Source organism: Ranitomeya variabilis, chromosome 3 (genome assembly GCF_051348905.1).
Source record: "Ranitomeya variabilis isolate aRanVar5 chromosome 3, aRanVar5.hap1, whole genome shotgun sequence".
NCBI lineage: Eukaryota > Metazoa > Chordata > Amphibia > Anura > Dendrobatidae > Ranitomeya > Ranitomeya variabilis.
Window position 1 is genome coordinate 212,184,001 of NC_135234.1, and position 27,962 is coordinate 212,211,962.

The window sequence follows — 27,962 nt, forward strand, 5'->3', positions numbered from 1 at the left end:
TAAAATCACGGTTAAATATCAATATCCGTTACCACTGCTTACTGATTTGTTTGCTCGTATAAAGGGGGCCAAGTGGTTCTCTAAGATTGATCTCCGTGGGGCGTATAATTTGGTGCGAATCAAGCAGGGGGATGAGTGGAAAACCGCATTTAATACGCCCGAGGGCCATTTTGAGTATTTGGTGATGCCTTTTGGTCTTTCAAATGCCCCTTCAGTCTTCCAGTCCTTTATGCATGACATTTTCCGCGATTATTTGGATAAATTTATGATTGTGTATCTGGATGATATTCTGATTTTTTCGGATGACTGGGACTCTCATGTCCAGCAGGTCAGGAGGGTTTTTCAGGTTTTGCGGTCTAATTCCTTGTGTGTGAAGGGTTCTAAGTGTGTTTTTGGGGTTCAAAAGATTTCCTTCTTGGGATACATTTTTTCCCCCTCTTCCATCGAGATGGATCCTGTCAAGGTTCAGGCTATTGGTGATTGGACGCAACCCTCTTCTCTTAAGAGTCTTCAGAAATTTTTGGGCTTTGCTAACTTTTATCGTCGATTTATTGCTGGTTTTTCTGATGTTGTAAAACCATTGACTGATTTGACTAAGAAGGGTGCTGATGTTGCTGATTAGTCCCCTGATGCTGTGGAGGCCTTTCGGGAGCTCAAGCGCCGCTTTTCTTCCGCCCCAGTGTTGCGTCAGCCTGATGTTGCTCTTCCTTTTCAGGTTGAGGTCGACGCTTCTGAAATCGGAGCTGGGGCGGTGTTGTCGCAGAGAAGTTCCGACTGCTCCGTGATGAGACCTTGTGCTTTTTTTTCCCGTAAATTTTCGCCCGCCGAGCGGAATTATGATATTGGGAATCGGGAGCTTTTGGCCATGAAGTGGGCTTTTGAGGAGTGGCGTCACTGGCTTGAGGGGGCCAGACATCAGGTGGTGGTATTGACTGACCACAAAAATTTAATTTACCTTGAGTCTGCCAGGCGCCTGAATCCTAGACAAGCGCGCTGGTCGTTGTTTTTCTCTCGGTTTAATTTTGTGGTGTCTTACCTACCGGGTTCTAAGAATGTTAAGGCGGATGCCCTTTCTAGGAGTTTTGAGCCTGACTCCCCTGGTAATTCTGAGCCCACAGGTATCCTTAAAGATGGAGTGATATTGTCTGCCGTTTCTCCAGACCTGCGGCGGGCCTTGCAGGAGTTTCAGGCGGATAGACCTGATCGTTGCCCACCTGGTAGACTGTTTGTTCCTGATGATTGGACCAGTAGAGTCATCTCTGAGGTTCATTCTTCTGCGTTGGCAGGTCATCCTGGAATCTTTGGTACCAGGGATTTGGTGGCAAGGTCCTTCTGGTGGCCTTCCCTGTCACGAGATGTGCGAGGCTTTGTGCAGTCTTGTGACGTTTGTGCTCGGGCCAAGCCTTGTTGTTCTCGGGCTAGTGGATTGTTGTTACCCTTGCCTATCCCGAAGAGGCCTTGGACGCACATCTCGATGGATTTTATTTCGGATCTGCCTGTTTCTCAGAAGATGTCTGTCATCTGGGTGGTGTGTGACCGTTTCTCTAAGATGGTCCATCTGGTTCCCTTGCCTAAGTTGCCTTCTTCTTCCGAGTTGGTTCCTCTGTTTTTTCAAAATGTTGTTCGTTTGCATGGTATTCCGGAGAATATCGTTTCTGACAGAGGGACCCAATTCGTGTCTAGATTTTGGCGGGCATTCTGTGCTAGGATGGGCATAGATTTGTCTTTTTCGTCTGCTTTCCATCCTCAGACTAATGGCCAGACCGAGCGGACTAATCAGACCTTGGAGACATATTTGAGGTGTTTTGTGTCTGCGGATCAGGATGATTGGGTTGCTTTTTTGCCTTTGGCGGAGTTCGCCCTCAATAATCGGGCCAGCTCTGCCACCTTGGTGTCCCCGTTTTTCTGTAATTCGGGGTTTCATCCTCGATTTTCCTCCGGTCAAGTGGAATCTTCGGATTGTCCTGGAGTGGATGCTGTGGTGGAGAGGTTGCATCAGATTTGGGGGCAGGTGGTGGACAATTTGAAGTTGTCCCAGGAGAAGACTCAGCTTTTTGCCAACCGCCGTCGTCGTGTTGGTCCTCGGCTTTGTGTTGGGGACTTGGTGTGGTTGTCTTCTCGTTTTGTCCCTATGAGGGTTTCTTCTCCTAAGTTTAAGCCTCGGTTCATCGGCCCGTACAAGATATTGGAGATTCTTAACCCTGTGTCCTTCCGTTTGGACCTCCCTGCATCCTTTTCGATTCATAATGTTTTTCATCGGTCATTGTTGCGCAGGTATGAGGTACCGGCTGTGCCTTCCGTTGAGCCTCCTGCTCCGGTGTTGGTTGAGGGTGAGTTGGAGTACGTTGTGGAAAAGATCTTAGACTCTCGTGTTTCCAGACGGAGACTCCAGTATCTGGTCAAATGGAAGGGATACGGTCAGGAGGATAATTCTTGGGTCACTGCCTCTGATGTTCATGCCTCCGATCTTGTCCGTGCCTTTCATAGGGCTCATCCTGATCGCCCTGGTGGTTCTGGTGAGGGTTCGGTGCCCCCTCCTTGAGGGGGGGGTACTGTTGTGAAATTGGATTCTGGGCTCCCCCGGTGGCCACTTGTGGAATTGTACTTGTGTGCATCATCCCCTCTGTTCACCTGCTCCTATTAGGATGTGGGAGTCGCTATATAACCTTGCTCCTCTGTCAGTTTCATGCCGGTCAACAATGTAATCAGAAGCCTTCTGTGCATGTTCCTGCTACTAGACAACTCCTAGCTAAGTTGGACTTTTGTCCTTGTGTGTTTTTGCATTTTGTTCCTGTTCACAGCTGCTGTTTCGTTACTGTGTCTGGAAAGCTCTTGTGAGCGGAAATTGCCACTCTGGTGTTATGAGTTAATGCTAGAGTCTTAAAGTAATTTCTGGATGGTGTTTTGATAGGGTTTTCTGCTGACCATGAAAGTGCCCTTTCTGTCTTCATGCTATCTAGTAAGCGGACCTCGATTTTGCTAAACCTATTTTCATACTACGTTTGTCATTTCATCTAAAATCACCGCCAATATATGTGGGGGCCTCTGTCTGCCTTTTGGGAAAATTTCTCTAGAGGTGAGCCAGGACTGTCTTTTCCTCTGCTAGGATTAGGTAGTTCTCCGGCTGGCGCTGGGCATCTAGGGATAAAAAACGTAGGCATGCTACCTGGCCACTTCTAGTTGTGCGACAGGTTTAGTTCATGGTCAGTATAGTTTCCATCTTCCAAGAGCTAGTTCTCATATATGCTGGTCTATGTTCTCTCGCCATTGAGAATCATGACAGATGAATATGTGGATCCACCTCCCATAGGGGTGGAGCCGCATATTCATCACTGTAATGAGCGGTACCACGTGACCCCTCATACAGGACAAGCTGCGGCGCTGAGAGGAAGCATCGAGGGAGCTGAGTGAGTATTTTATTTCCAGCGGGCGGGCGCACAGGGGGTGGGAGGGGGAGGTGACAAGGAACTTGATTTTAAACACAAAAATTATTTAAAAAACATTGATTTTTCATTCCTTCTCTCCAGCGAACGCTGCTGGAGAGAATAAATGAATGGCGGCTTCAGCACCACAAGCTGGGGGGACAGCGCTTACTGTAGCGCTGTCTCCTGCACGGTCCGTGTGGTACTCAGTTGGCAGACGGCTGCCGCACGTGTGCCACACTGATGTGCCACGTGAGCTCACGGACACACGGATAACTCCGGTACCGATTTTTCCGGTACCGGAATTATCTGGACGTGTGAGACTGGCCTAAAGAGTGGTTTTCTCCCTCACATGGGGTATCGGCATGCTCAGGAGAAAAAAAGTTTATTTTTTGTGAAAAAAAGGTAAATGTTATTTTTTTTCCCACATTCCAAAAGTCCTGTGAAGCACCTGAAGGGTTAATAAACTTCTTGAATGTGGGTTTGAGCACCTTGAGGGGTGCAGTTTTTAGAATGGTGTCACTTTTCAGTATCTTCTATCATATAGACCCCTCAAACAGACTTCAAATCTGATGTGGTCCCTAAAAAAATGGTTTTGTAAATTTTGTTGTAAAAATTAGTAATCGCTGGCCAACTTTTAACCCTTATAACGTCCTAACAAAAAAAAAATTTGGTTACAAAATTGTGCTGATGTAAAGTAGACATGTGGGAAATGTTACTTATTAAGTAATTTGTGTGACATATCTCTGTGATTTAAGGGCATAAAAATTCAAAATTGTAAAATTGCAAAATTTTCGCCAAATTTCTGTTTTGTTTTTGTTTTTTCACAAAAAAAGCAAGTTATATCAAAGACATTTTACCACTGTCATGAAGTACAATATGTCAATAATATCAAAATATCTCAGTATCACCGGGATTCATTGAAGCGTTCCAGAGTTATTACCTCATAAAGTGACAATGGTCAGAATTGAAAAAATTGGCCTGGTCATTAACGTGTAAACCACCTTCGGGTGTGAAGGGGTTAAAGCATTTAGATCATTCAGTCCACCTGAACATAGAGCTTCAATCTATATTATTATTTTAGTTTGTTCCTGCAATAGTTGATTGTGTCTATCGCCCCCTGTATTTGGTACTGGTATATTATATAGACCTAAAAACACATGCATGTGAATTATTGGCATGATAATCCACATATGTTGTATTTATTTTTGTTTGCAAGAAAAGAATGATATAGTATGTGAGGTATAAGGATTTTTTTTGCCAAAACCAACACACTATGTTATGCCTAATGCCAGAGGCGTAGCTAGGGTTTGGTTCAGGTATGGCGAAACTTCTGAGTGGGCCCCTAACCAGGTAACCTTGATTACAACTGGCTGCCGTCATACTAGCAGTATTTGGTCAGTATTTTACATCAGCATTTGAAAGCCAAAACCAGGAGTGGAACAATTAGGGCTCATACTCACTTACGTGAAATACGGCCGAGTCTCGCATGTTAAAACCCGGCTCTGCCGCCGGTACTCCAGACTGGAGCGAGCGGCTGCATAGAAATACATGGAGCTGCACGCTCCGCTCCCAAGTGCAGGCGGCAGAGCCGGGTGTTACCATGTGAGACTCGGCCGTATTTCACGCAAGTGAGTATGAGCCCATAGAGGAAAAGTATAATAGAAACATATGCACCACTTCTACATTTATCACCCACTCCTGGTTTTGGCTGGCAAATATTGATGGAAAATACTGACCAAATACTGCTAGTGTGACGGCAGCCTAAGGCTAGGTTCACATTGCGTTATTGGGTGATCGCTAACGGACAGCGTTGCACAGCGAAAATGTCACAATTAACGCCATGCAACGGGCCCGTTAGCGCACCCATTGACAGCAATGTTGTTCCTGCCTGAAGCGCATCGCTAGCGCGTGCCTTTTTCGGCTCGCGCTAGCGATGTGCCGTTCTTTTGTGGCGCCCGAGGTCCGTTCCCCGCTCTCGCAGATCGGGAATCTGCGAGAGCGGGGACGTTAGCGCGACCCCTAAATGCGGCCCCTACAAATACATTGCGTTAGCGCAATCCGCTAGCGCTAAACGGATTGCCCTAATGCAATGTGAACCTAGCTTAATAGTGGATGTAGGAGAACCTTAGCGCTGTTGCTGAAAATAGTCTCTATACAAAGACCATCATTAATATTACCACCATATGGTCAGTGGTAGATACCAATCCTGCAGAACATATAAGTGATTACTGCACAAGAAAAAAGGAATGTAGTGAGCTTACCGGTCTTAGACTAAATCCCCAGACCTGCCAACGCCCAGCACGGTTCGGGGTGAGCGCCCACAGCAAATGAAGACAAACAGAGAAATGATCCAGCTGGAAGTGGAGGCAGTTCAGACTTTGTGAGACTTTATTAGACAACTAAAGCGATAAATAGTTCTTCAAAAAGAAAAATGTTTACATAGCAAACACCTGGCACACCAGTGAGGAGGATCAACGCGTTTCAACTAAGAAGTCTTACTCATGATCTACCTAATAGTGCAATGAGAGCATATATATATATAGTGTGCACAAGACATTGATTGGACAAACAATTAAAAATGCAAAAAAAAAAAAAAAGAGAATCACCGGTTAAGATTATCATAGAAATAACAGATTGACATATGAAATACCCTTAAGAGACATTGCTTGAACATTACTTGAACATTAATTAGTATTGCTTTATTAAATCATGTCTGGCATTAAGGCCATAGGGAATACGTGTGTCTAACATAAACATCCAATACGTTTCCCGATTAAAAAGTTTCTGCTGTAAGTTACCTCCTCTCGGAGGTTTATAAACCTTTTCTATTCCACAGAATCTGAGGCTAGTTAAATTACCTTTGTGCACGTTGTAAAAGTGTCTGGACACAGCTGAGGCAGACAGGGCTTTAGAATTCACTGCATCTGATAAATGCCGTCTCACTCGTACTTTCAGCGGACATGTAGTGCAGCCTATGTACTGAACTTTACATGTAATACATTCTATTAAATACACTACATTTTCGGTGTTACAATTAATGTAGTCATGTATATCAAATTGTTTATGGTTATGAAAAGACGAGAATTTGTTAGTTTTATGCACATAGTTACATGTTTTGCAACGAGTGGCTCCACATCTAAAAAACCCTGTGGCGTTGAGCCATGTAACTCTGTTAGTGTCCCGTGGAGAGCTGGAGAATAGACTTGGAGATAGGATCGAGCCCAAGGTGGGAGCTCGTTTAGCAACGAATTTGATATCGCTGTGTATTAAAATTCGTTTTAATTTGTCATCTTGTTTAAGCATGGGTAAATGATTCTTGACAATATCCATGATCTGCCTGTATTGTGAGCTATATGGGGTACTGAATACTACATTATTATTGTTTTTCTGGGGATTATTATAAGTAGATTTATAATTTTTCGTTGTTAATAAATTTTTGCGATCTACTTTGGATATTTTTCTACGTGCTTTGTCCAGATTCCATTTAGGATACCCTCTATGAGAAAGACGCTCACAGGTTTTCTCTGTCTCTGCCAAAAAAACGTCATTATCAGAGCAATTCCTTCTTGTTCTGATAAGTTCACCATATGGAATGTTATTTATGACATGATTTGGATGACAGGAATTGGCTCTAAGAATTGAATTGCTTGAGGTAGGTTTTCTATAGGGAGTAATCTCAACAGTATGTTTTAGTGTATTACCTGAGAGATTCAAATCCAAAAAATTGGTGTGTTTTTTCTGAAAGGAATGGGTGAATTTTAAATTAAAATTATTTTTATTAATATGATCAACGAATTTAGTCACTTCCTCCTGTGAACCCCTCCATACTAGGATCAAGTCATCTATATAGCGACCATACCATACAATATGTTTGCATATATCATTATCATCACTGTAGATATGGCTCTCTTCCCATTTCAACATAACAATATTCGCTAAAGAAGGCGAGAATTTGGCGCCCATGCTCACTCCCGTTAGTTGTCTGAAAAACCTATTGTCAAAACAAAAGTAATTATGATTAAGTAAAAAGTCCACTGCAGATATTAAAAAACTTTTTGTGTCATTATTATAGGCAGAGTATGTATCCAGATAGTATGACAAACTCGACAATGCCACTGAATAGGGAATTGATGGATATAAGCCTACCACATCACATGTAAGCCATGCATATTCTTCCTTCCAGTAAAATTGGTCAAAAACTGAAGTTACATATTTTGAATCACGTATAAAGCTAGGGGTATTTTGCACCAATGGTTGCAGGTAATGGTCCACCCAATATCGTGGACATTGTCAAGAATCATTTACCCATGCTTAAACAAGATGACAAATTAAAACGAATTTTAATACACAGCGATATCAAATTCGTTGCTAAACGAGCTCCCACCTTGGGCTCGATCCTATCTCCAAGTCTATTCTCCAGCTCTCTACGGGACACTAACAGAGATACATGGCTCAACGCCACAGGGTTTTTTAGATGTGGAGCCACTCGTTGCAAAACATGTAACTATGTGCATAAAACTAACAAATTCTCATCTTTTCATAACCATAAACAATTTGATATACATGACTACATTAATTGTAACACCGAAAATGTAGTGTATTTAATAGAATGTATTACATGTAAAGTTCAGTACATAGGCTGCACTACATGTCCGCTGAAAGTACGAGTGAGACGGCATTTATCAGATGCAGTGAATTCTAAAGCCCTGTCTGCCTCAGCTGTGTCCAGACACTTTTACAACGTGCACAAAGGTAATTTAACTAGCCTCAGATTCTGTGGAATAGAAAAGGTTTATAAACCTCCGAGAGGAGGTAACTTACAGCAGAAACTTTTTAATCGGGAAACGTATTGGATGTTTATGTTAGACACACGTATTCCCTATGGCCTTAATGCCAGACATGATTTAATAAAGCAATACTAATTTATGTTCAAGTAATGTTTCTTAAAGGTATTTCATATGTCAATCTGTTATTTCTATGATAATCTTAACCGGTGATTCTCTTTTTTTTTTTTTTGTCCTTTGCATTTTTTTTTTTTCATTTTTAATTGTTTGTCCAATTTATGTCTTGTGCACACTATATATATATGCTCTCATTGCACTATTAGGTAGATCATGAGTAAGACTTCTTAGTTGAAACGCGTTGATCCTCCTCACTGGTGTGCCAGGTGTTTGCTATGTAAACATTTTTCTTTTTGAAGAACTATTTATCGCTTTAGTTGTCTAATAAAGTCTCACAAAGTCTGAACTGCCTCCACTTCCAGCTGGATCATTTCTCTGTTTGTCTCTGATTACTGCACAGTTATAATATAACATTTAATAATGTCTTGAGTCTCCCCCTGTACAGCACCCCTATACACAGTGTGATGCTCTCTTATACACAGTATAATGCCCCCTCACTGTATATATACTGACCCCTTAGTATCGCCCAAACAGTTTGATGGCTCCAACACCGTATGATGGCCCCATCACTGTAATCTCCACACTGTATGATGGAACCCTAGATAGCCTCCATATAGTATAATGCGCCAGATAGTTCTCAATATAGTATAATGCACTCCCCATAGGTCTCCATATAGTATAATGAACTTCTCATAGGCCTCTATAATATGCATTCCCCATGGCCATACTCTAGTATAATGCATTCCCCATAGACAGACTCTATATTGTATGCACTCCCCATAGGCAGACTGTATATTGTATATTGCACCCACATAGGAAGACTTTATATTGTATAATGAACGCCCTATAGGCAAACTGTATATAGTATAATGCACTCCCCATAGACAGATTCTATATAGTATAATGTACTCCCCATAGGCAGACTCTATATAGTATAATGCACCCCCCATAGGTAGACTCTATATAGTGTAATGCGCTCCCCGTAGGCAAACGCTATATAATATAATGCACTCTCAATAAGCAGACTCTATAGTATAATGCACTCCCATGGGGAGACTCTATACACCATAATGCACCCCTTGTAGGCAAACTCTATAGCATAATGCACCCCCCATAGGCAGACTCTATAGTATAATGCACCCCCCATATGCAGGCTCTATACAGTATAATGCACCCCCCATAGGCAAACTCTATAGTATAATGCACCCCCCATATGCAGGCTCTATACAGTATAATGCACCCCCCATAGGCAAACTCTATAGTATATTGCACCCCCCACAGGCAGACTCTATAGTATAATGCTCTCCCCACAGGCAGACTCTATAGTATAATGCACTCCCCATAGGCAGAATCTATATAATATAATGCACTCCCCATAGGCAGACTCTATATAGTATAATGTATTCCCCATAGACAGATTCTATATAGTATAATGCACTCGCCATAGGCAAACTCTATATAGTATAATGCACCCCCCATAGGTAGACTCTATATAGTATAATGCACTCCCCGTAGGCAGACGCTATATAATATAATGCACTCTCAATAAGCAGACTCTATAGTATAATGCACTCCCATGGGGAGACTCTATACACCATAATGCACCCCTTGTAGGCAAACTCTATAGCATAATGCACCCCCCGTAGGCAGACTCTATAGTATAATGCACCCCCCATAGGCAGGCTCTATACAGTATAATGCACCCCCATAGGCAAACTCTATAGTATAATGCACCCCTACAGGCAGACTCTATAGTATAATGCTCTCCCCACAGGCAGACTCTATAGTATAATGCACTCCCCATAGGCAGACTCTATATAGTATAATTCACTCCTCATAGGCAGACTCTATATAGTATAGTGCATCCTCATAGGTAGATTCTGTATTGTATAATGCCCCCCATGCAGACTCTGTATTGTATGATTCACCACCTATAGGCAGACTCTATATTGTATAATGCAGCCCCATATGCAGACTCTATATAGTATAATGCACTTCCCATAGGCAGACTCTCTATAGTATAATGCACCCCTATAAAAAAATAAAAAATTAATACATCCAATACTCACCTCAACTTCTCTGCTCCGAGTTCCCGTACATCTCCGGACAGCAGGTGCCGAGTAGTGACATCATCGCAACCCCTGTCAGTGTCTACGTCAGGGAGGTCAGATGCTGAGAGGGGGATGATGGGAGAGAGAGTGTAACGCTCCCTCTCTCATCAATGCGGTCAACTGTGTCGGCATACAGCTGATTCAGGTGCACTTGCAATGATGGGGGGGCACTGCCCCCCTCCTGCTCAGGGGGCCCCATAAGGGCCGAGTGGCAGTGCAGGGAGATCGATTCTCCTTTCTCTGCTGTAGAATGTAACTGTATCGGCGTGCTGCACGACTGCATAGTGCAGATGATGATGTAGAAGGTAGAACATGCTATGTACCACCATCTCAGGCCCTCTACTATAACACAGTGTATTCAAAAGGGTAAGTATACTCTTATTAATATGTCTGTTTTTTTCATAGGGTGAATACTCTGGCTTTATCTACACTTATGCTGTGGAAGAACCGCTGTCATTAACTCATAAGACTGCAGGATATCTGCCCAGCATCTTTTGGGCATGCATTACCCTTGGAAGACTCATTTCCATACCTGTATCCTACAAAGTGCCTCCACGTTCCATGCTCTCTATTAACCTTGTAAGTTGTCCCATAGAAGAGGGGAACATTGGTTCTTAACCACATCATGCAAACAATAAGTTCAATAGCAAAGGTTAAATTGGCCAGTATCGCTATCCATCTATTCACAACTGTTGAATTTGGATCGCATTTTTCCCTTATGACGTCCAACTATAAAAATAGGTGTACATTCTCAAGTTTATCAACATTATTCTGTGTGGTCGCTAAAGTAATTATGTGTCCAGCTATACAGTGGCTTGCGATAGTATTCACCCCTTGGTTTTTTCCTATCTTATTACATTACAACCTGTGTTCAAATACTTTTGTAATCTGATTTGTGTGTGATGCATCAGCACTAAATAAATCGTATATAGAGGAGAAGGGTGGAATACTATTCAAACATCATATAAAAAAGGGGGCGTGATCATGTTGAGAACAATGTATAGCATACAAGGAGAAGATAAAGAGAAACCACATAGCGATGTGTGCACCTAATTTGTAAAAAAATGTACCAAAGTTTATTGAAAGACACAACAACAAAATCATTTAAAACCAATCAGTAAACACAGTGCAATCCCACAGTCAAAATAAACCCATTAGGTTCACATCAATACACTCAAGCTATTCATGGAGAGAAATATGTTTAGCAAATACAAAACTGCGATGTCAGGGAATAGTAACAGTGCACAATCACATATATAATCTCCAAATTAGATCCCACTGATACCATATATAGCTACAAAATAAAAAAAAAAACATAAAAAATGACGCAAAGTTATATCCATGGTGGTCATGATAACCATACATATAAACAACATCAATCAGCTATACATATAAATCCCCTACTGTCATCTGAGAGAACCAGAGAAGTGCCTTTTCCAGGAGTCTATTGAGTGCAGAATATAAGGCGTACCAGATATAATAAAAGATAAAGGTACCAAGTGTACAGATCGACTTTTTAGGAGAGTGTATGTATTTTATTTTAACCCATACTTATTTTATATATCAGGAGAACTACCACTCCCAGCAGTGGGGTACTGCTATGGGGGCCAGGTTTGCACCCAGTTACGCTAATTTGTACGTGGGAAAATGGGAGGAAACCTTCGTGTACTTGGAGGGTGCCCTGCGCGCGAACCTGGTCCTCTGGCAACGGTTTATCGACGACGTGGTTTTTATTTGGTCTGGTGGCCAGGAATCTCTTAACCAGTTTTTAACTAATTTAAATAAAAACGAATTATTTTTAAACTTTACAGCTAATACTAGCACACATGAAATAAATTTTTTGGATCTTAATATTTTTATTGAAGGGGGCACCATTCAAACGCGTACTTTCAATAAACCTATGGATACCAACAGCTTCATTCCCCTAAACAGCTGCCATCTTCCACAATGGGTGTTGAACATCCCTAAAAGCCAATTGATGAGATTACACAGAAACTGTTCCAGGCCGCAAGATTTTGATGAAGAGGCAGAAATTTTAACCAACAAATTTCTGAAAAAGGGGTATAATGAAGATATGTTGGGGAAATCTAAAAACGCAGCCCTCTTAAAACCGCGACAGGAGCTTATTAATCCTACTCCCAAACTAAAAAATAATTTGGACAGTATTCCAATAATTACGCAATTTAATGCAAACTCAAACATTCTGCGGAGAATAGTGAAAAGACACTGACGTACTTAAAAAAGATAAGATCTTGGGGGACAGTATCACTGAATTACCCCGTTTTATATATAGAAAAAGCCGAAATCTAGGCACCTATATTGCCCCCACGGTACAAAATAAATCCGGTCCTATTCAAACCACTTTCTCACAAAGTATTCTGAAAGGTTTTTTTCCATGTCAGAAATGTAACATGTGCAAAAAAGCTCAAACACATAAACAATTTAAGATTGGTGACACTGAGCTTGTAATTAAAGAATTTATAATGTGTTCCTCTACAGGGGTCATTTACACTATAACATGCCCTTGTAATAAACTATATGTTGGGCGTACCAAAAGACCCCTACGAGTTAGAATTAATGAACACATGCGAAATATTAAAAATAAGTTCACGGGTCACCCACTCTCAAAACATTTCATTGAACACCATAATGGAATGATACAGTGCATGAAGATAGCAGGAATTGAGAAAATACACCCACATTGGAGAGGAGGAAACTATATAAAGTCCATGTCAAGAGCAGAAACGAAATGGATCTTTGTCCTGGACACCATTATCCCTAAGGGATTGAACTGTGGGATATAATTATTTGGTTTCCAGTAATAAATGTTATGGATGGCGGTTATGTAAGGACTAACATGCGGAGGTAGGGACCATAACTGAGGAAGGAGACAGACGTCTCCGAAACGCGTTGTTCATTTTTGGTCCCTATTGCCATCCGTACCTCGTCCCCAGTCACGTGCGCGGTCACGCTGCTCACCTCGGCACACAGGTCCTGCAAAGGCGCCACACTAGGGGGGACGTACGTTCTGTTGAGACGCTGCTGCATGCGGTTCACAGAGGAGTAACGGGCTGCCATTGGCCAAGGCAGCCTGCTGGACCCCTTTCGTGCAGCAAGATTTCTTCTATGTCCTTCATCACTTTCCCTGTGGACTTCTGACAGGGGTAGGAACTTTATCTATATTGTAACTCCATTTGTGCCGGCTATGGTCATTGGATACTGAATTCTTAAGTGTTGGTTTTATGAGGTGTGGTTGATTATTTATATAGCCCCACATTCATTGCAAATACCCCAGTCATATTATATAGGGAGTAACACCAGCGCGAGTACAGATGAATGCATATCTTGATGCAATCATCTATTTCTTTTAGCTAAAGGTACCATGGTATTTGCCCACAGTGTCATGTGAGCAAAAGATCACCAATGTTATAAGCAGGTAAAGCTAGATGGTGATAGCTGTTGCAACAAGAGAATGAGACAAGGTCCCATGTCTCAGAATGAGAGAAAAGAGATGGTCATCAAGTGGTAGCCTGTTATCATCAAATAAAGTAGAGGAAGGTCAGGGTATACCTGCCTGAATCTTTGATGGGACCCAGGAGGGGTGCTTTGAGAGAATAAGGGGGGAAAAGCAAGGAGAGACCCTACTTGTATCGCTGTGACACGCACAACTTCATCAGGGGGATGTAGTCCATGTACAATTCACTATACTTACACACATCAGTATTAATGAGTTAGGTAGGTACCGGTAGTTGGCCATGTGGCTGAGCCGGAGGAGGTCATAATATGAAGCCCCTGTTACCCGTTAGTGATAGGTGGCACGCATGCGCACCACCGGTGTACGAAAGAAGCGGACCGCCAAAAGTGGTGACCTGTTATGAAGAGGGCAGAGCCAGCTGCTTTGCCCAAATCGTGTAGTGCGCATGCACAATACGGGGGAATGAAAAGCCTCCCCACGTAATATCGCTAGTGGCGCATACGTTCTCCATATAATCAATGTCGTGCCGGCAAGGTTGTCTTGCCTAGGAATCATTGTGCCATTGCGTAACATAAGAAGAAAGCAGAGCCTCCCCATGCAATTGTTACCAGCAGGCGAATATGTGTGCACATCGATATGTGGTGTCTATTTTTCTTTTCCTGGTATGCTGCATCAGTACTAAATAGTCTAAGTTGGTGAAGTGAAGTTAGAAAAATGTAGCCATAAATTAAATTTAGGAAGTCAAATAACTAAAACTTGGCCTGTGCATATGTATTCAACCCTTTTGCAATGAAGCCCCTAAAAATTTCTTGTACAAGCAATTACCTTCATAAGTCACATGCTTAGTGAAAGGAAGTCTCCCATGTGCAATTTAAGGCCACGTTCACACTTAGCGGTTTTTCCCGCGGCGATTTTGATGCTGCGGGTCCGCAGCAGTTTCCATAGCGTTTACATTAACATGTAAACCCTATGGAAACCGCAAACCGCAGTGCACATGCTGCGGGAAAAACCGCGCAGAAACGCAGCGGTTTAAAACCCGCAGCATGTCACTTCTTTGTGCAGAATCGCAGCGATTCTGCACCCATAGGAAAGCATTGAACCGCTTACTTCCCGCATGGGGCTGTGCCCACGTTGCGGGAAGTAAGCGGCTAATGTGCGGTTGCTACCCGGGGTGGAGGAGAGGAGACTCTCCTCCAGGCCCTGGGAAGCATAAATAGTGTAAAAAAAAAGAATAAAAATAAAAAATCATGTTATACTCACCTCTCAGCGCTGCACGCGGCCGCCCGGTCTCAGTTGCTGTGCGAACAGGACCTGTGGTGACGTCGCGGTCACATGACCGTGATGACGCCGCGGTCACATGACCATGGCGTCACGAAGGTCCTTCTCGGCACAGCATCTTTGGAACCGGAGCGCCGCGTGCAGCGCCGAGGAGATCCGGACATCGGAGGGTGAGTATATAACCAATTTTTATTATTTTTAACATTACTATTGATGCTGCATATTGCTGCATATGCAGCATCAATAGTATAGGAGTAATCCCGCAGCGGAAACCGTGGAACAAACCGCGATAAATCTGCAGGGATAACCGCAGCAGTTTTGCCCTGCAGATTTATCACTTCCGCTGCGGGAGAACCTGCAGAGGGACGCCGCAAAGTGTGAACGTGGCCTAAGTGTCACATGGTCTGTCAGTATATACACACTTTTTCTGAAAGGCTACAACACCATTAAGCAAGAAGCACCACTAACCAAACAACACCATGAAGACCAAGAAGATCTCCAAACATGTCAGGGGTAAAATTGTTGATAAGTACAAGTCAGGTATGGGTTATGATAAGATATCCCAATCTCTGATCACCATTTGAGCACAATCAAATCCATTATCATCAAATGGAAAGAACATGGTCCCACAGCAAACATGCCAATAGAGGGCCACCCACCTAGACTCTAAGCCCAGAAAAGAAGGGCATTAACCAGGGAGGTAACACAGAGACCAAAGGTAACCTTGAAGCAGCTGCAGAGTTTCCAAGCAGAAACTGGGGTATCCGTCCATAGGACCACAATAAGCCATACACTCCATAGAGATGGCCATTATGAAAGAGTGGGCAGAAAAAAAAGCCTTTATTTACGCGCAAAAATTTTAAGGCTGGTTTTAGTTTGACAAAAGACATGTTGAAGACTCCCCAAATGTATGGAGGAAGGTGCTTTTGGTCAGATGAGACCAAAATTGAACTTTTTGGCCACCAAGATAAACGCTATGTCTGGCGCCAAATAAACTCAGCTCATCACCGCAAGAACACCATCTCCATAGTGAAACAAGGTGGTGGCGGCATGATTCTGCAAGGGTGTTTTTTGGCAGCACGAACAGGGAAATGGTCCTAGTCGAGGGGAACATGTATGGCGTGAAATACAGGATATTCTTGAACAAACCTCTGTTTCAGTCTGCCAGTGATTTGAGACCGGGACAGAGGTTCACATTACACACATTAGCAGTTTATTGGGAAATGTGTAAATGTTTTGGAGTGGCCTAGTCAAAGCCCAGACCTTAATCCAATAGAGAAGCTGTTGGCAGACTTGAGGAATGCTGTTCACCAGAGGAAACCATCTAACTTGTAGGAGCTGGGGCAGTTTTGGCTTTAGTAATCGGCAAAAATCCCAGTGGCAAGATGTGGAAGGCTCATAGAGACTTATCCAAAGTGACTTGCAGCTAAAGTAGGCTCTACAAAGTACTGACTTTAGGGTGGTGAATAATAATATACACTGAAGTTTTCAGTTGTTTTCCCTATTTGTTGTTTGCCTCACAATAAAATGAAAACCAAATGTTCACAGTTCTATGCATGTTCTTTACATGAACTTATGTAAACCCTCAAAAACAAACAGTAAAATACCAGGTTTTGAGGTAGCAAAACAAGAAAAAAGCCAAGGGGTGAATACTCTTGCAAGCCACTGTATGTCCTGTCCGCTATTGAAGAGGGTCATATGCCATCTTACAGCAGGAAACCTTAGTACCTCAAGCACCAATCTGCATCTGAACCCGGCTAGTCAGCTGTAAATAACCAAATTCTATCCCCAAACTCCATCACCTCCAGCAAACTTCATAAGATGCAGTGAGAAGTTTTTGTTTAGATCAAAGGGGGAAATGTTCATGCTATCAGCAGAAAATGGCCTATTGTTTAATTAATATTTTGTATTAAATTTATTTTTTAAATAATTTTGGCAAGTTTTTTTTTTACATATCACAATCTGTATTATAAAAAAAAAAACTTGCAGTTTTCACACTGGGCACTGGGGCTTTTTTATACTACAACTTTCTATTGTTTCATAGCTACAATGAGCAGACCACAACATTTTTTTTTTGCATTTAAGTGTCTAATGTGTCAGGGCAAAGGTCATTGTGAAGGGCGGAGTAGCAGGGGGTGTTGTGAATGGTAGATCCTGTGTTACCTGTCATTGCAGTCTTCCTGAAAGGACAGGAGTTATGAGTCTAAAAAAGCCCCAATGGCTAGTGTAAAATCTGCAAGCTTACTAATTTTGTTGAAAAAACAACAACACACTGACCACATTTTTTTAACAAAATACATGAAACCAGATTTAAATAATAGGGTTTTTTTTATATTGGGAGAACCGATTTTCAGGAATCTGGTCCACCTGACAGGTCACTAATCTATGACCAATGGATGGGAGGCCTGCAAATCTCCTTACGGCTGGGGTCACACTTGCGAGTTCAATGCGAGAAACTCGCGCGAGTCTCTCTCATCAATTCCCGGCACTGCCACCGGCACTCGGGACCGGAGTTTGCGGCATGTATTTCTATGCAGCTGAACACTGGAAGTGCCGGGAATTGATGCAAGAGACTCGCATTGAACTTGCAAGTGTGACCCCGGCCTACCTCCCAGAATACTTCTTTTGATTAGCCAGACATTGCCGCAACCTGGCTAATCAAAAAATGAGCCTGAGATGGCAGAAGGGAAGAAGATGAAGAAGATTCCCAGGCCTCCCATCCAGTGGTCAGAGATTATTGATCTGTAACCACTGATCTGCTAATCAATTCTCCCAACTCTACTCATTGGCTTTGGGTGCAAGACTGCCATATGAAATATCTTGGTAATTTCCCACCCTATTGTATCAGAAATTAGATACCTTTTCAAGCAGAACTAGGTATAGTTGGCAACCAAAGCTAAAACTTCAGATCCTATTAGACTAAAGAGGATTACTAGTAATGGGAAGCTAGAATTCATTGGAGTAAATGTAATGCACCACAACATAACAGATTGTCTGAATCTTCTTTCTACTCTTACCAGGTCGGAATGTCGGCAACATTTCTGTTCTTGCTGCTGTCACAGAACAATGTACCTGGTCTTTTTATTGGCACAGCTTTCCTTGGTCTGTTCCTCAGTAGTGTATTCCCCAGTATGTTGGCTTATACTGAAGATATGCTAAATTACAAAGGTGCGTAGAGTAGTTCTGACCTACAGTGTTTACATGCTGTCATCTTTTTCCTGCATGCTAGATGTAAGAAATTCAGACAAAACAATTTAGTTAGGCCTCATGATTAAGGTTGCATACTAGATGCATGTTGTGGGCAGGGCCAGCCAGAACGTATAGGCGAACTAGGCGGCCGCCTAGGGCGCCGACCCTAAGGGGGCGCCAGAGAAAAAATAGAAAAAAATATAAAAAATCTTTTCAAAAGGCAAAAGGTGTATGGAGCGGAGCTGAATGTGTATGAGGTGTATGGAGCGGAGCCGTGTGTGTATGAGGTGTACGGAGCAGAGCTGTGTGTATGAGGTGTACGGAGCGGAGTCGTGTGTGTATGAGGTGTATGGAGCGGAGCTAAATGTGTATGAGGTGTATGGAGCGGAGCCGTGTGTGTACGAGGTGTATGGAGCGGAGCCCGTGTGTACAGAGCGCAGCCGCGTGTGTAGGAGTAGCTATCTGTGGCCATTATACGGTACGAAGTATCATGTGCAGCCAATATACAGTATGGAGCATCATGTGTGGTCATTATACAGTATGGAGCATCATGTGTGGCCATTATACAGTATGGAGCATCATGTGTGGCCATTATACAGTATGGAGCACTGTGTGGCCATATTTTTTTGTTTATAATTATTCTTTATAAAACAGTGTGATCAGCAGTGCTAAATGGGTGTGGTTGGGACGTGGATATGGGTGTGGCTAGTTATGAATGGGTGTGGTCAGAGGCGTGGCCTAAAATTTGCTGCGACGCGCTTTGCGCGCCGCAAACTTTGTCCCTCTTTCCCATCTTCAAAAGTTGGGAGGTATGTTACAAGTAGTAGGGGCACAACAAAATAGTTTCGCCTAGGGCGCCGTAATCTCTCGGGCCGGCCCTGGTTTGCCATATCCCTGAGCATCGCACACCTTGTGCTTTCTGTTACTCCAGTAACGTTGCAGCTCTGAAGTATGGCAAAACTGGTGGCAAATGGCATCTTGGCAGCTTCACGCTTGATTTTCCTCAATTCATGGGCAGTTATTTTGCGCCTTTTTTGCCCAACACACTTCTTGCGACCCTTTTGGCTATTTGCCATGAAACACTTGATTGTTCGGTGATCATTTTTCAAAAGTTTGGCAATTTCAAGACTGCTGCATCCCTCTGCAAGACAACTCACAATTTTGGACTTTTCAGAGCCCGTCAAATCTCTCTTCTGACCTATTTTACCAAAGGAAAGGAAGCTGCCTAATAATTAAGCACACCTTATATAGGGTTTTGATGTCATTAGACAAAACCCCTCCTCATTACAGAGATGCACATCACCTGATTTACTTAATTGGTAGTTGGCTCTCAAGCCTGAATGGCTTGGAGTAGGACAACATGTATAAAAAGTATCATGTGATCAAAATACAACTTGCCTAATAATTCTGCACACAGTGTATATGAGTGGCCGCAGCCATGGATAACTAAGCTACAGCAATGCCCTACATGAGGTAAGCGACATAGCTAATCTGAAGACTTATACTAAATTTGTAATTGTAGGTATTTGTTAATATTATTAATATTATTACATCTACTACATATTGTGATAGGATCTTGGACAGCGTCGGACTGGATCATCTTGGGGCCCACTGTGTAGCTACATAGAACTAAATACAAGACAACCAATTGTGTGGTAAAACACGCTAATATCAGGGTATAATATAAGGCCGTACACGTCATAATTATGTAGCAGGGGTTGGTGTAGTATCATAGAGGGGTAGCCCCCTCATAGAATATAATGTAACCCCCCTCATAAAATAATGTAGCCTCACTCATAAAATATAATGCAGCCCACTCTCATAGAATATAATGCAGCACCCCACAAAATATAATGCAACCCCCTCAGGTATAACACAGTCCCCACCATAGAATATAATGTAGCACCCTCATAGGGTATAATGCAGCCCCCCTCATATAGTATAATGCAGCCCACCACAGAATATAATGCAGCCCCCCATAGAGTATACTGTAGCCCCCTCATATAGTATGATGTAGCCCCCCAGAATATAATGTAGTCCCCTGAGAATAATGCAGTCCCCCCACAGAATATAATGTAGCCCCCTCAAAGTATAATGCAGCCCCTCTCTACCCCCATCATTGTCCTCATCACCACCTCCATCATTGCCTTCTCCCCACCACCATTATTGTCCATTTCATCACCTCCATCATTGCCTCCCCCACCACCATCATTGCCTATTTCATCACCTCCATCATTGCCTCCTCACCACCATCATCACCCATCACCTCCATCATTGCCTCCCCCCACCGCCATCATTGCCCATCACCTCCATCATTGCCTCCCCCACCATCATTGCCTAATCACCTCCATCATTGCCTCCCCCCACCACCATTGCCCATCACCTCCATCATTGCCTCCCCCCACCATCATTGCCTATCACCTCCATCATTGCCTATCACCTCCATCATTGCCTCCCCCCACCATCATTACCCATCACCTCCATCATTGCCTCCCCCACCATTATTGCCTATCACCTCCATCATTGCCTCCCTCCACCGCCATCATTGTCCATCAACTGTATCATCCCCTCCCCCCACCAATATCATTGTCCTTCCCCACCACCCCTCTCACACACACAAAGCACCTCACCACATACAGACACGCAGACACACAGCACAGCTCACCTCCCCGCAGCAGCAGCACATCCCAGCAGCCTCTTCCTCGACGGCAGTTTTCTGTCTGAGACAGCGCACTGGATGATGATGTCATCCAGCTGGGCTGTCTCAGACAGGAAGCAGGAAGCCGGGATGTGCTGCGCTGTGAGTCTGTGTGCCTGTGTGTGTGTATGTGGTGCGGTGCTTTGTGTGTGCGTGTGTGTGGTGCGATGCTGTGCGTGTGTGTGTGTGGGTGTGCGGTGCTTTGTGTGTGTGTGTGTGTGTGTTTGGTGCCGTGGTGGGGCTTTACATGCGGGCAGTGTTAGCTGCAGTCTGCGGCTAACGCTGCCCGCTATTAAACAGAAATGGTATTCACGCCTCTCCACGCCCATAGGGGTGAGGGGAAGCGTGAATATTCCTTTTGATTTAGCAGCAGGGACAGGATCCTGTCTCCAGCTGCTGCTAGGCTGGCACAGGGCAGGCCCCCTTGAATCAGGGGCCCCATAGCCACTGGCTGGGGGCCCCTGGAGCACTGGGGTCCACTGAAGCAGTGGGGGCCCTAGGCAGCTGCTGGCCAGTATGCCAGCAGGTGTTAGTGCCTGGGCCCACCGGTGAATCCTCCGGTTCTCCGGTGGCCCAGTCCGAGCCTGATCTTGGAGATGGGAATACCCCTTTAATCTCAGCTTTATGACAGTGAATCCCTTAAGGTACCGTCACATTAAGCGACGCTGCAGCGATAGCGACAGCGATGCCGATCGCTGCAGCGTCGCTGTTTGGTCGCTGGAGAGCTGTCACACAGACCGCTCTCCAGCGACCAACGATGCCGAGGTCCCCGGGTAACCAGGGTAAGCATCGGGTTGCTAAGCGCAGGGCCGCGCTTAGTAACCCGATGTTTACCCTGGTTACCAGCGTAAAAGTTAAAAAAACAAACAGTACATACTCACCAGCGCGTCCCCCAGCCTCTGCTTCCTGACACTGACTGAGCTCCGGCCCTAACAGCACAGCGGTGACGTCACCGCTGTGCTTTCACTTTCAGTTTAGGGCCGGCGCTCAGTCAGTGTCAGGAAGCAGAGGCTGGGGGACGCGCTGGTGAGTATGTGCTGTTTGTTTTTTTAACTTTTACGCTGGTAACCAGGGTAAACATCGGGTTACTAAGCGCGGCCCTGCGCTTAGTAACCCGATGTTTACCCTGGTTACCAGTGTAAAATATCGCTGGTATGGTTGCTTTTGCTGTCAAACACGGCGATACACGGCGACCTAGCGACCAAATAATGTGCAGACCTTCTAGCAGCGACCAGCAATTTCACAGCGGGATTCTGATCGCTGCTGCGTGTCAAATACAGCGATATCGCTCCCTAGGACGCTGCAACGTCACAGATCGCTGGCGACGTTGCTTAGTGTGACGGTACCTTTATTTATCCTTTCCAATCTCAGCCATCAGTACTTGACCAATTACACTACCTAATAGAAAAAGAACTATGGTAGTACATCTGGAAAGAAAAGTGGAAATGAGGAAATTCACAAAGAACAATTTATCTACTGTGCAATATAAAAATTTGAAGGAAGTAAAAAACAATAAAGATGTAGTCACACTCCGATCGGACAAGGAAGGAACAATTATGATTCTAAATTCAGGACTATAAAGAAAAATGAATTTGTTAGATCTAGAAAACTCAGATACATATCTGGAACTAGCCAAAAATCCGACTGAAAGGTATAGTCCAATATTACATAGATTAATAGAAAATGGATTACGTACATGCATTGTTGAAAAAAAATGAAGAAGCAGAATATCTTCAACTTGATTCTCCCACTATACCCATATACCATTCACTTCCAAAAATACACAAGAATGTTTTTCCACCCAGTTTCAGACCCATAGTAGCCAGCATTGGTTCTTTAGGAGAAAAACTAGGGGCAAAGCTAGACCATTATTTGCAGCTATTACTACAAGATACAAAACCTTTCAGTTAGAAATAATAAAAAAAAAACTTGTGACAGATTATACCTCAGAGGATATCCTACATGGTCTCTAAATACAGCAAAATCTATAGTTACAAACATAGGCTGTGAAAAACTGTTATCATGTTATAAATAATAATAATAGTAAAAATAACCAACAAAAAGAAAACAATCATATACTAAAGTTTTCAACAGAATATAGCCCGCAATACAACGATATAGTTTCCGTTGTAAAAAAATATTGACCCATGCTTAATCAAGATTCCAAATTAAGAAATATTTTATTGAATGATATGAGATACGTAGCTAAAAGAGCATGAACACTAGGATCAATACTCCCACTAAGTTTATTTAATAGTGATACCAATAAGCATTAAAAAGAAAAGAAAAACATACTTTCTCTTAATTTAACATGTTTTTTCAAATGTGGAGCAAACCGCTGTAAGGCTGTGTGCCCACGTTGCGTTTTTTAAGGGTATGTGCACACGTTGTGGATTTGGTCCTGTGGATCCGCAGCAGGTTTCCATGCGTTGTACAGTACCATGTAAAACTATGGAAAACAAAATCTGCTGTGCACATGCTGCAGAAAATACCACGCAGAATTGCAGCGGTTCATTTTCCACAGCATGTCAATTCTTTGTGTGGAATCCGCAGCGTTTTACACCTATTCCATTATAGGAATCCGCAGGTGTGAAAACGCAGGCAAAATCTGCACAAAATCTGCAGAAAACCCGTAGGGAATCTGCAGGTAAAACGCAGGTCATTTTATCTGTGGATTCTGCAGAATCCGCGCAGAAAAATCCGCAATGGAATCCGCAACGTGTGCACATAGCCTTAGCATTTTCAACGCGTTTTTCCGCTGTGGAAACGCTTCTAAAATGCTCACAAAACGCATCCCATAAATTTTAATAGCAATCCGCAATTGCTGTGCCCATGCTGCGTTTTTCTCCGCAGCTGAATCGCATTGCGGAAAAATACGCAGCATGTTCATTAATCGCGGTGATCGCCGCCAGAGAGTTGTATTGGAAAACGCTTGAAAAAAAGCATGAAAAACGCTACAAAAACTAGACAAAAAGCATTAAAATCCGCAAGCATTTTCCTTGGCAAGGGAGTGCGGATTTGAAGCAGAAAAATCTGCTTCTATTCTGCAATGTGGGCACATAGCCTAAATCTCATGAATATGCGCTTAAACCAACCAATTTCTGTTCTATTATAATAATAGACAAAATTTTCTGGTACACGATTTCATCAATTGCAACATCACATAGAGTGGCATGTAAAAGTTTCGGCACCGCTGGTCAAAATTACTGTTATTATGAATAGTTAAACAAGTTGAAGATTAAATGATCTCTAAAAGGCCTAAAGTAAAAGATGACACATTTCCTTTGTATTTAAGGCAAAAAAAAAATTTCCTTCATCTTTTACATTATAAAAATTATAAAAAAGAAAATGGGCCGATGCAAATGAAACGCCCTCCAGGGCCGTGGGGTACTCGGTACCGGGTCCGGTACTTAAAGGGATGTGTCATGGCGGCGGTGACCTGGTCTGTGGTCCTGGGTGCCCATGTTAAAGAAAAGGTCTTTAAAGGGATTTGTAAAATAATAAATGTTCGTGATGCCACTTGTGGTATTCAGTCAGGGATGACCGATGCTGCTTAAAGGGGTTCACTGGGGTGATGTTATCGTAGCTGGGATGGTGTAGCTTCCCACAGGTGAAGCTGGGTCCCCAGGGCTCCCGGTGTAGTAGATTAAGATAGTGTAGTAAGAAACAGAGGACATAAGGTTGCAGTCTCTTTACCTTTTTACTTGCTTTAAAGCAGCCACAGCCCAGGGTACCGGATCACAGGTGCTGGTGTGGTCTGTCCGGCTTTGAAGCGTCTCAGGAATCCCCCTAACCATGTGGAGTTGGAAGCCTTCCTTCTAGCCCTGTGTTGTAGTCCCTTGCTGCCTTAGGACTCACACAAGGTCCTCACGTTCTCTCTGTCCCCCTTTAGGTAGGACACTAACCCGTATGACAGGTAACTCGAGCCTTTTTACAGGATCTCTATCACGACCCGAGCTCTATCTGCTACTGTGTCCTCAGGTGTTAATGGTGGACAGGTAACTTGCAATCTGCTGTCCGCCGGTTTCTGCCGTGGGGCATGAAGTTACCCCCACAACCTCGGTCTTCCAGCTACTGGTATCTGCGCTGAGCGTGGAGGAAGCTCACTCGCAGCTTCTCTTTCCACTTTCCAGTTCTTAACTCTCCTTTGCTTCTTCTCCTTTTCAGTCTGCTTACAAGTTGCTCTGCTTTCTCTTTCCTTCCCAGGAACTGCAGAATCACTCATCTGCACGGCCCCAGCTTTTTTTCTTCACCCCTCGCTCTCCTCTCACCAACTGCCTTTCTCCAACTACCTAGCAACTGAGTCCTCCTTCCGACCAGAGAGAGCAACTCCCCTGAAGTCGGGTGTAGAGTTCCCCCTTCTGGCCTGGAGTCAGAATGGTGTTGTATGTGCTGAATACCTGTTAAAGGGATCCTTCCTCGCTTCCAAGCATGACATCACTCTCCCAGTGAGGAAAGCAATGCTACTGTAACAACCGGTTACCTGGGGTGTTACACAAACATTTGGACACCCTTGGAGATTTGTGTGCTTTCACCAATGCTTCAGACCTTAATTAGCCTGTTAAGGTTATGCTTGTTCACTATCATCCTTAGGAAAGGCCAGGTGATACAAATTTCCCAGCTTTATAAATAACCCAGCCTCCTCTAACCTTGTGCCAAAAAACAGCAGCTGTGGATTCTTCTAAGCAGCTGCCTAGCTCTCTGAAAATGGTGGAGGCCCACAAAGCAGGAGAAGGCTATATGAAGATAGCAAAACGTTTTCAAGTTGCCGTTCCTCAGGTTGAAATGTGATTAAGAAATGGCAGTTAACAGGAATAGAGGAGGAAAAAACACCAAAAACAGGCAGAGATGCTTACCTGTCTGAATAGGCCTCAATACTAATGCACAAGCAGGATGCAGCGGACCCAAATGAAATAGCAAATGCACAGGTGCAATACCTGATGAGACAGCCAGCCTTCAATAAGGGTTTGGCCGTGTGGTGCACCCGTGCACTAAGATAAAAACTGTATGTGGCGTGTTCACACAGGGAATGCAGGCATCTGGCTCCAGCCTATTAATAACGCCCTATGGCGGGCTGCCCAGTGCCAAAATGCATCCCGTGTGAACAGAGGCCACAGTGTACAGAACCAATTGGGCCCAGCTGCACCCTGCAAAAAGATATACGTGCAAAAACAAAACATATAAATATATGTAAGGTATTGGTTGATATTCTGGCCATAATATGGAAGCTGGCAACCCACGTCAAGGGTCCTTACTTATTGCCAGTCCTACACTAACATGAAAAACACCAAAAAAGGAACAATCCAAGAAAAAACACCAAAAACAGGCAGAGATGCTTACCTGTCTGAATAGGCCTCAATACTAATGCACAAGCAGGATGCAGCGGACCCAAATGAAATAGCAAATGCACAGGTGCAATACCTGATGAGACAGCCAGCCTTCAATAAGGGAATAGAGGAGGAAAAGATAAGGTCTGGAATCACCCTACGAGGAGGAAAAGATAAGGTCTGGAATCACCCTACTTGACTGCAAAAGAACTTCAGAAAGATTTAGCAGACTCTGGAGTTGTGGTACATAGTTCCACTGTTCAGAGATACCTGTACAAATATGGCCTTTCAGAAGAAAACCTCAAAAGGCGCAAGCTGAAGGTTTTACAATGGCCCTCAAAGTCCCTGGTCTGAACATCATTCAGGTCTAACCATGCAAGGTGCCCAAACTTTTGCATCGGCCCATTTTCCTTTTTGTAATTTTTAAAATGTAAAAGATGAAAATGTATATATATTTTTTGCCTAAAATGCAATGGAAATGTGTCAACTTTAACTTTAGGCTTTTTAGAGATTATTTCATCTTCAGCTTGCTCAACTGTTCACAATAACAGTAACATATGTGAGATCCAATATATAGGTTATACAACATAACCTCTAAAAGCATGTACTGTACATGGAGACATCTGTTAGATGCAGTCAACCCTTCAGCTTCATCACCATCTGCTGTCTCCAAACATTTCGCGCAAATTCATTAAGGCAATTTAACAGGGTTTAGTTTTATGGGTGTAGAGAAAGTTTAAAGACCAATGCTGGGGAGGGGGGTTGGAGATCATAGACGTAACCATATTTGTCAGTCTCTTTTCTTCATTTTTATTTTTGATACAGTTTTCTTTAAAGGGAATCTGTCACCACTTTTTTGGGATATCATGTAAAAATATCATTCAATTCAGTATCCCCTGTGCATTATACCAATACTTTTGATACCCCAACTTTGATCCATAAATACCGTTTATATTCCTCCCGTGGTGTAGGTGAATCTGCTCGGTCCGGTCCGATGGGCAGGGCTTATTGTCCGTCTCTCCCCCCCTCCTGGCTTGCTCTATGCATTTCTTTCGGGTAATTCCTGCGTTCGCGTAGAGTTACCGCGCGTGCACATTCAAATGTCCTCTCGCGCATGAGCAGTATGCTTTGCTCAACTATGGGCAAAGCATAAAATCAGTATTGCGCATGCACCGGCATACACGATTGCTTTCTATGTACCGGAAGTATACTTCGTACCGGAAGTACACTTCCGGGCCATAGAAAGCAATCGCGTATATTTTGGCGCATGCGCAATACTGTTTTTCAGCTTTGCCCACAGTTGGGCAACGCATACTGCGCACACGTGAGAGGACATTTGAATGCCAAGCACGACAACTCTACGTGACCTGTGATATTTTTCTGATGTCTATACCATTATTACTATATTTCCATAGAGAGAAAGGACTTTTGAGGGTTTTGAATGAACACATGGTTCAGAAAAAATGAGAGCAGTGGTAAAGAGAGCTGCTCTGAAAACTGCCAATGTTTGGAGCCAGTGGATTGTGATTTTCCAGGACTGATAACAGATCAGGTGCTG

The 27,962-nt window shown here is 43.4% G+C and overlaps 1 protein-coding gene across 3 annotated transcripts in view; it reads left to right on the top strand.

The window, feature by feature from the left end:
* The window catches only part of SLC60A1 (solute carrier family 60 member 1), a 244,645-nt gene that overhangs the window by 121,969 nt on the left and 94,714 nt on the right, over positions 1 to 27,962 (top strand). For all 3 annotated transcript variants that reach the window (XM_077295124.1, XM_077295122.1, XM_077295123.1), the window contains 2 exons: positions 10,843 to 11,016; positions 18,211 to 18,358. In XM_077295124.1, coding sequence (XP_077151239.1) covers positions 10,843 to 11,016; positions 18,211 to 18,358 — 322 coding nt within the window. The remainder of the gene's footprint in view (positions 1 to 10,842; positions 11,017 to 18,210; positions 18,359 to 27,962) is intronic.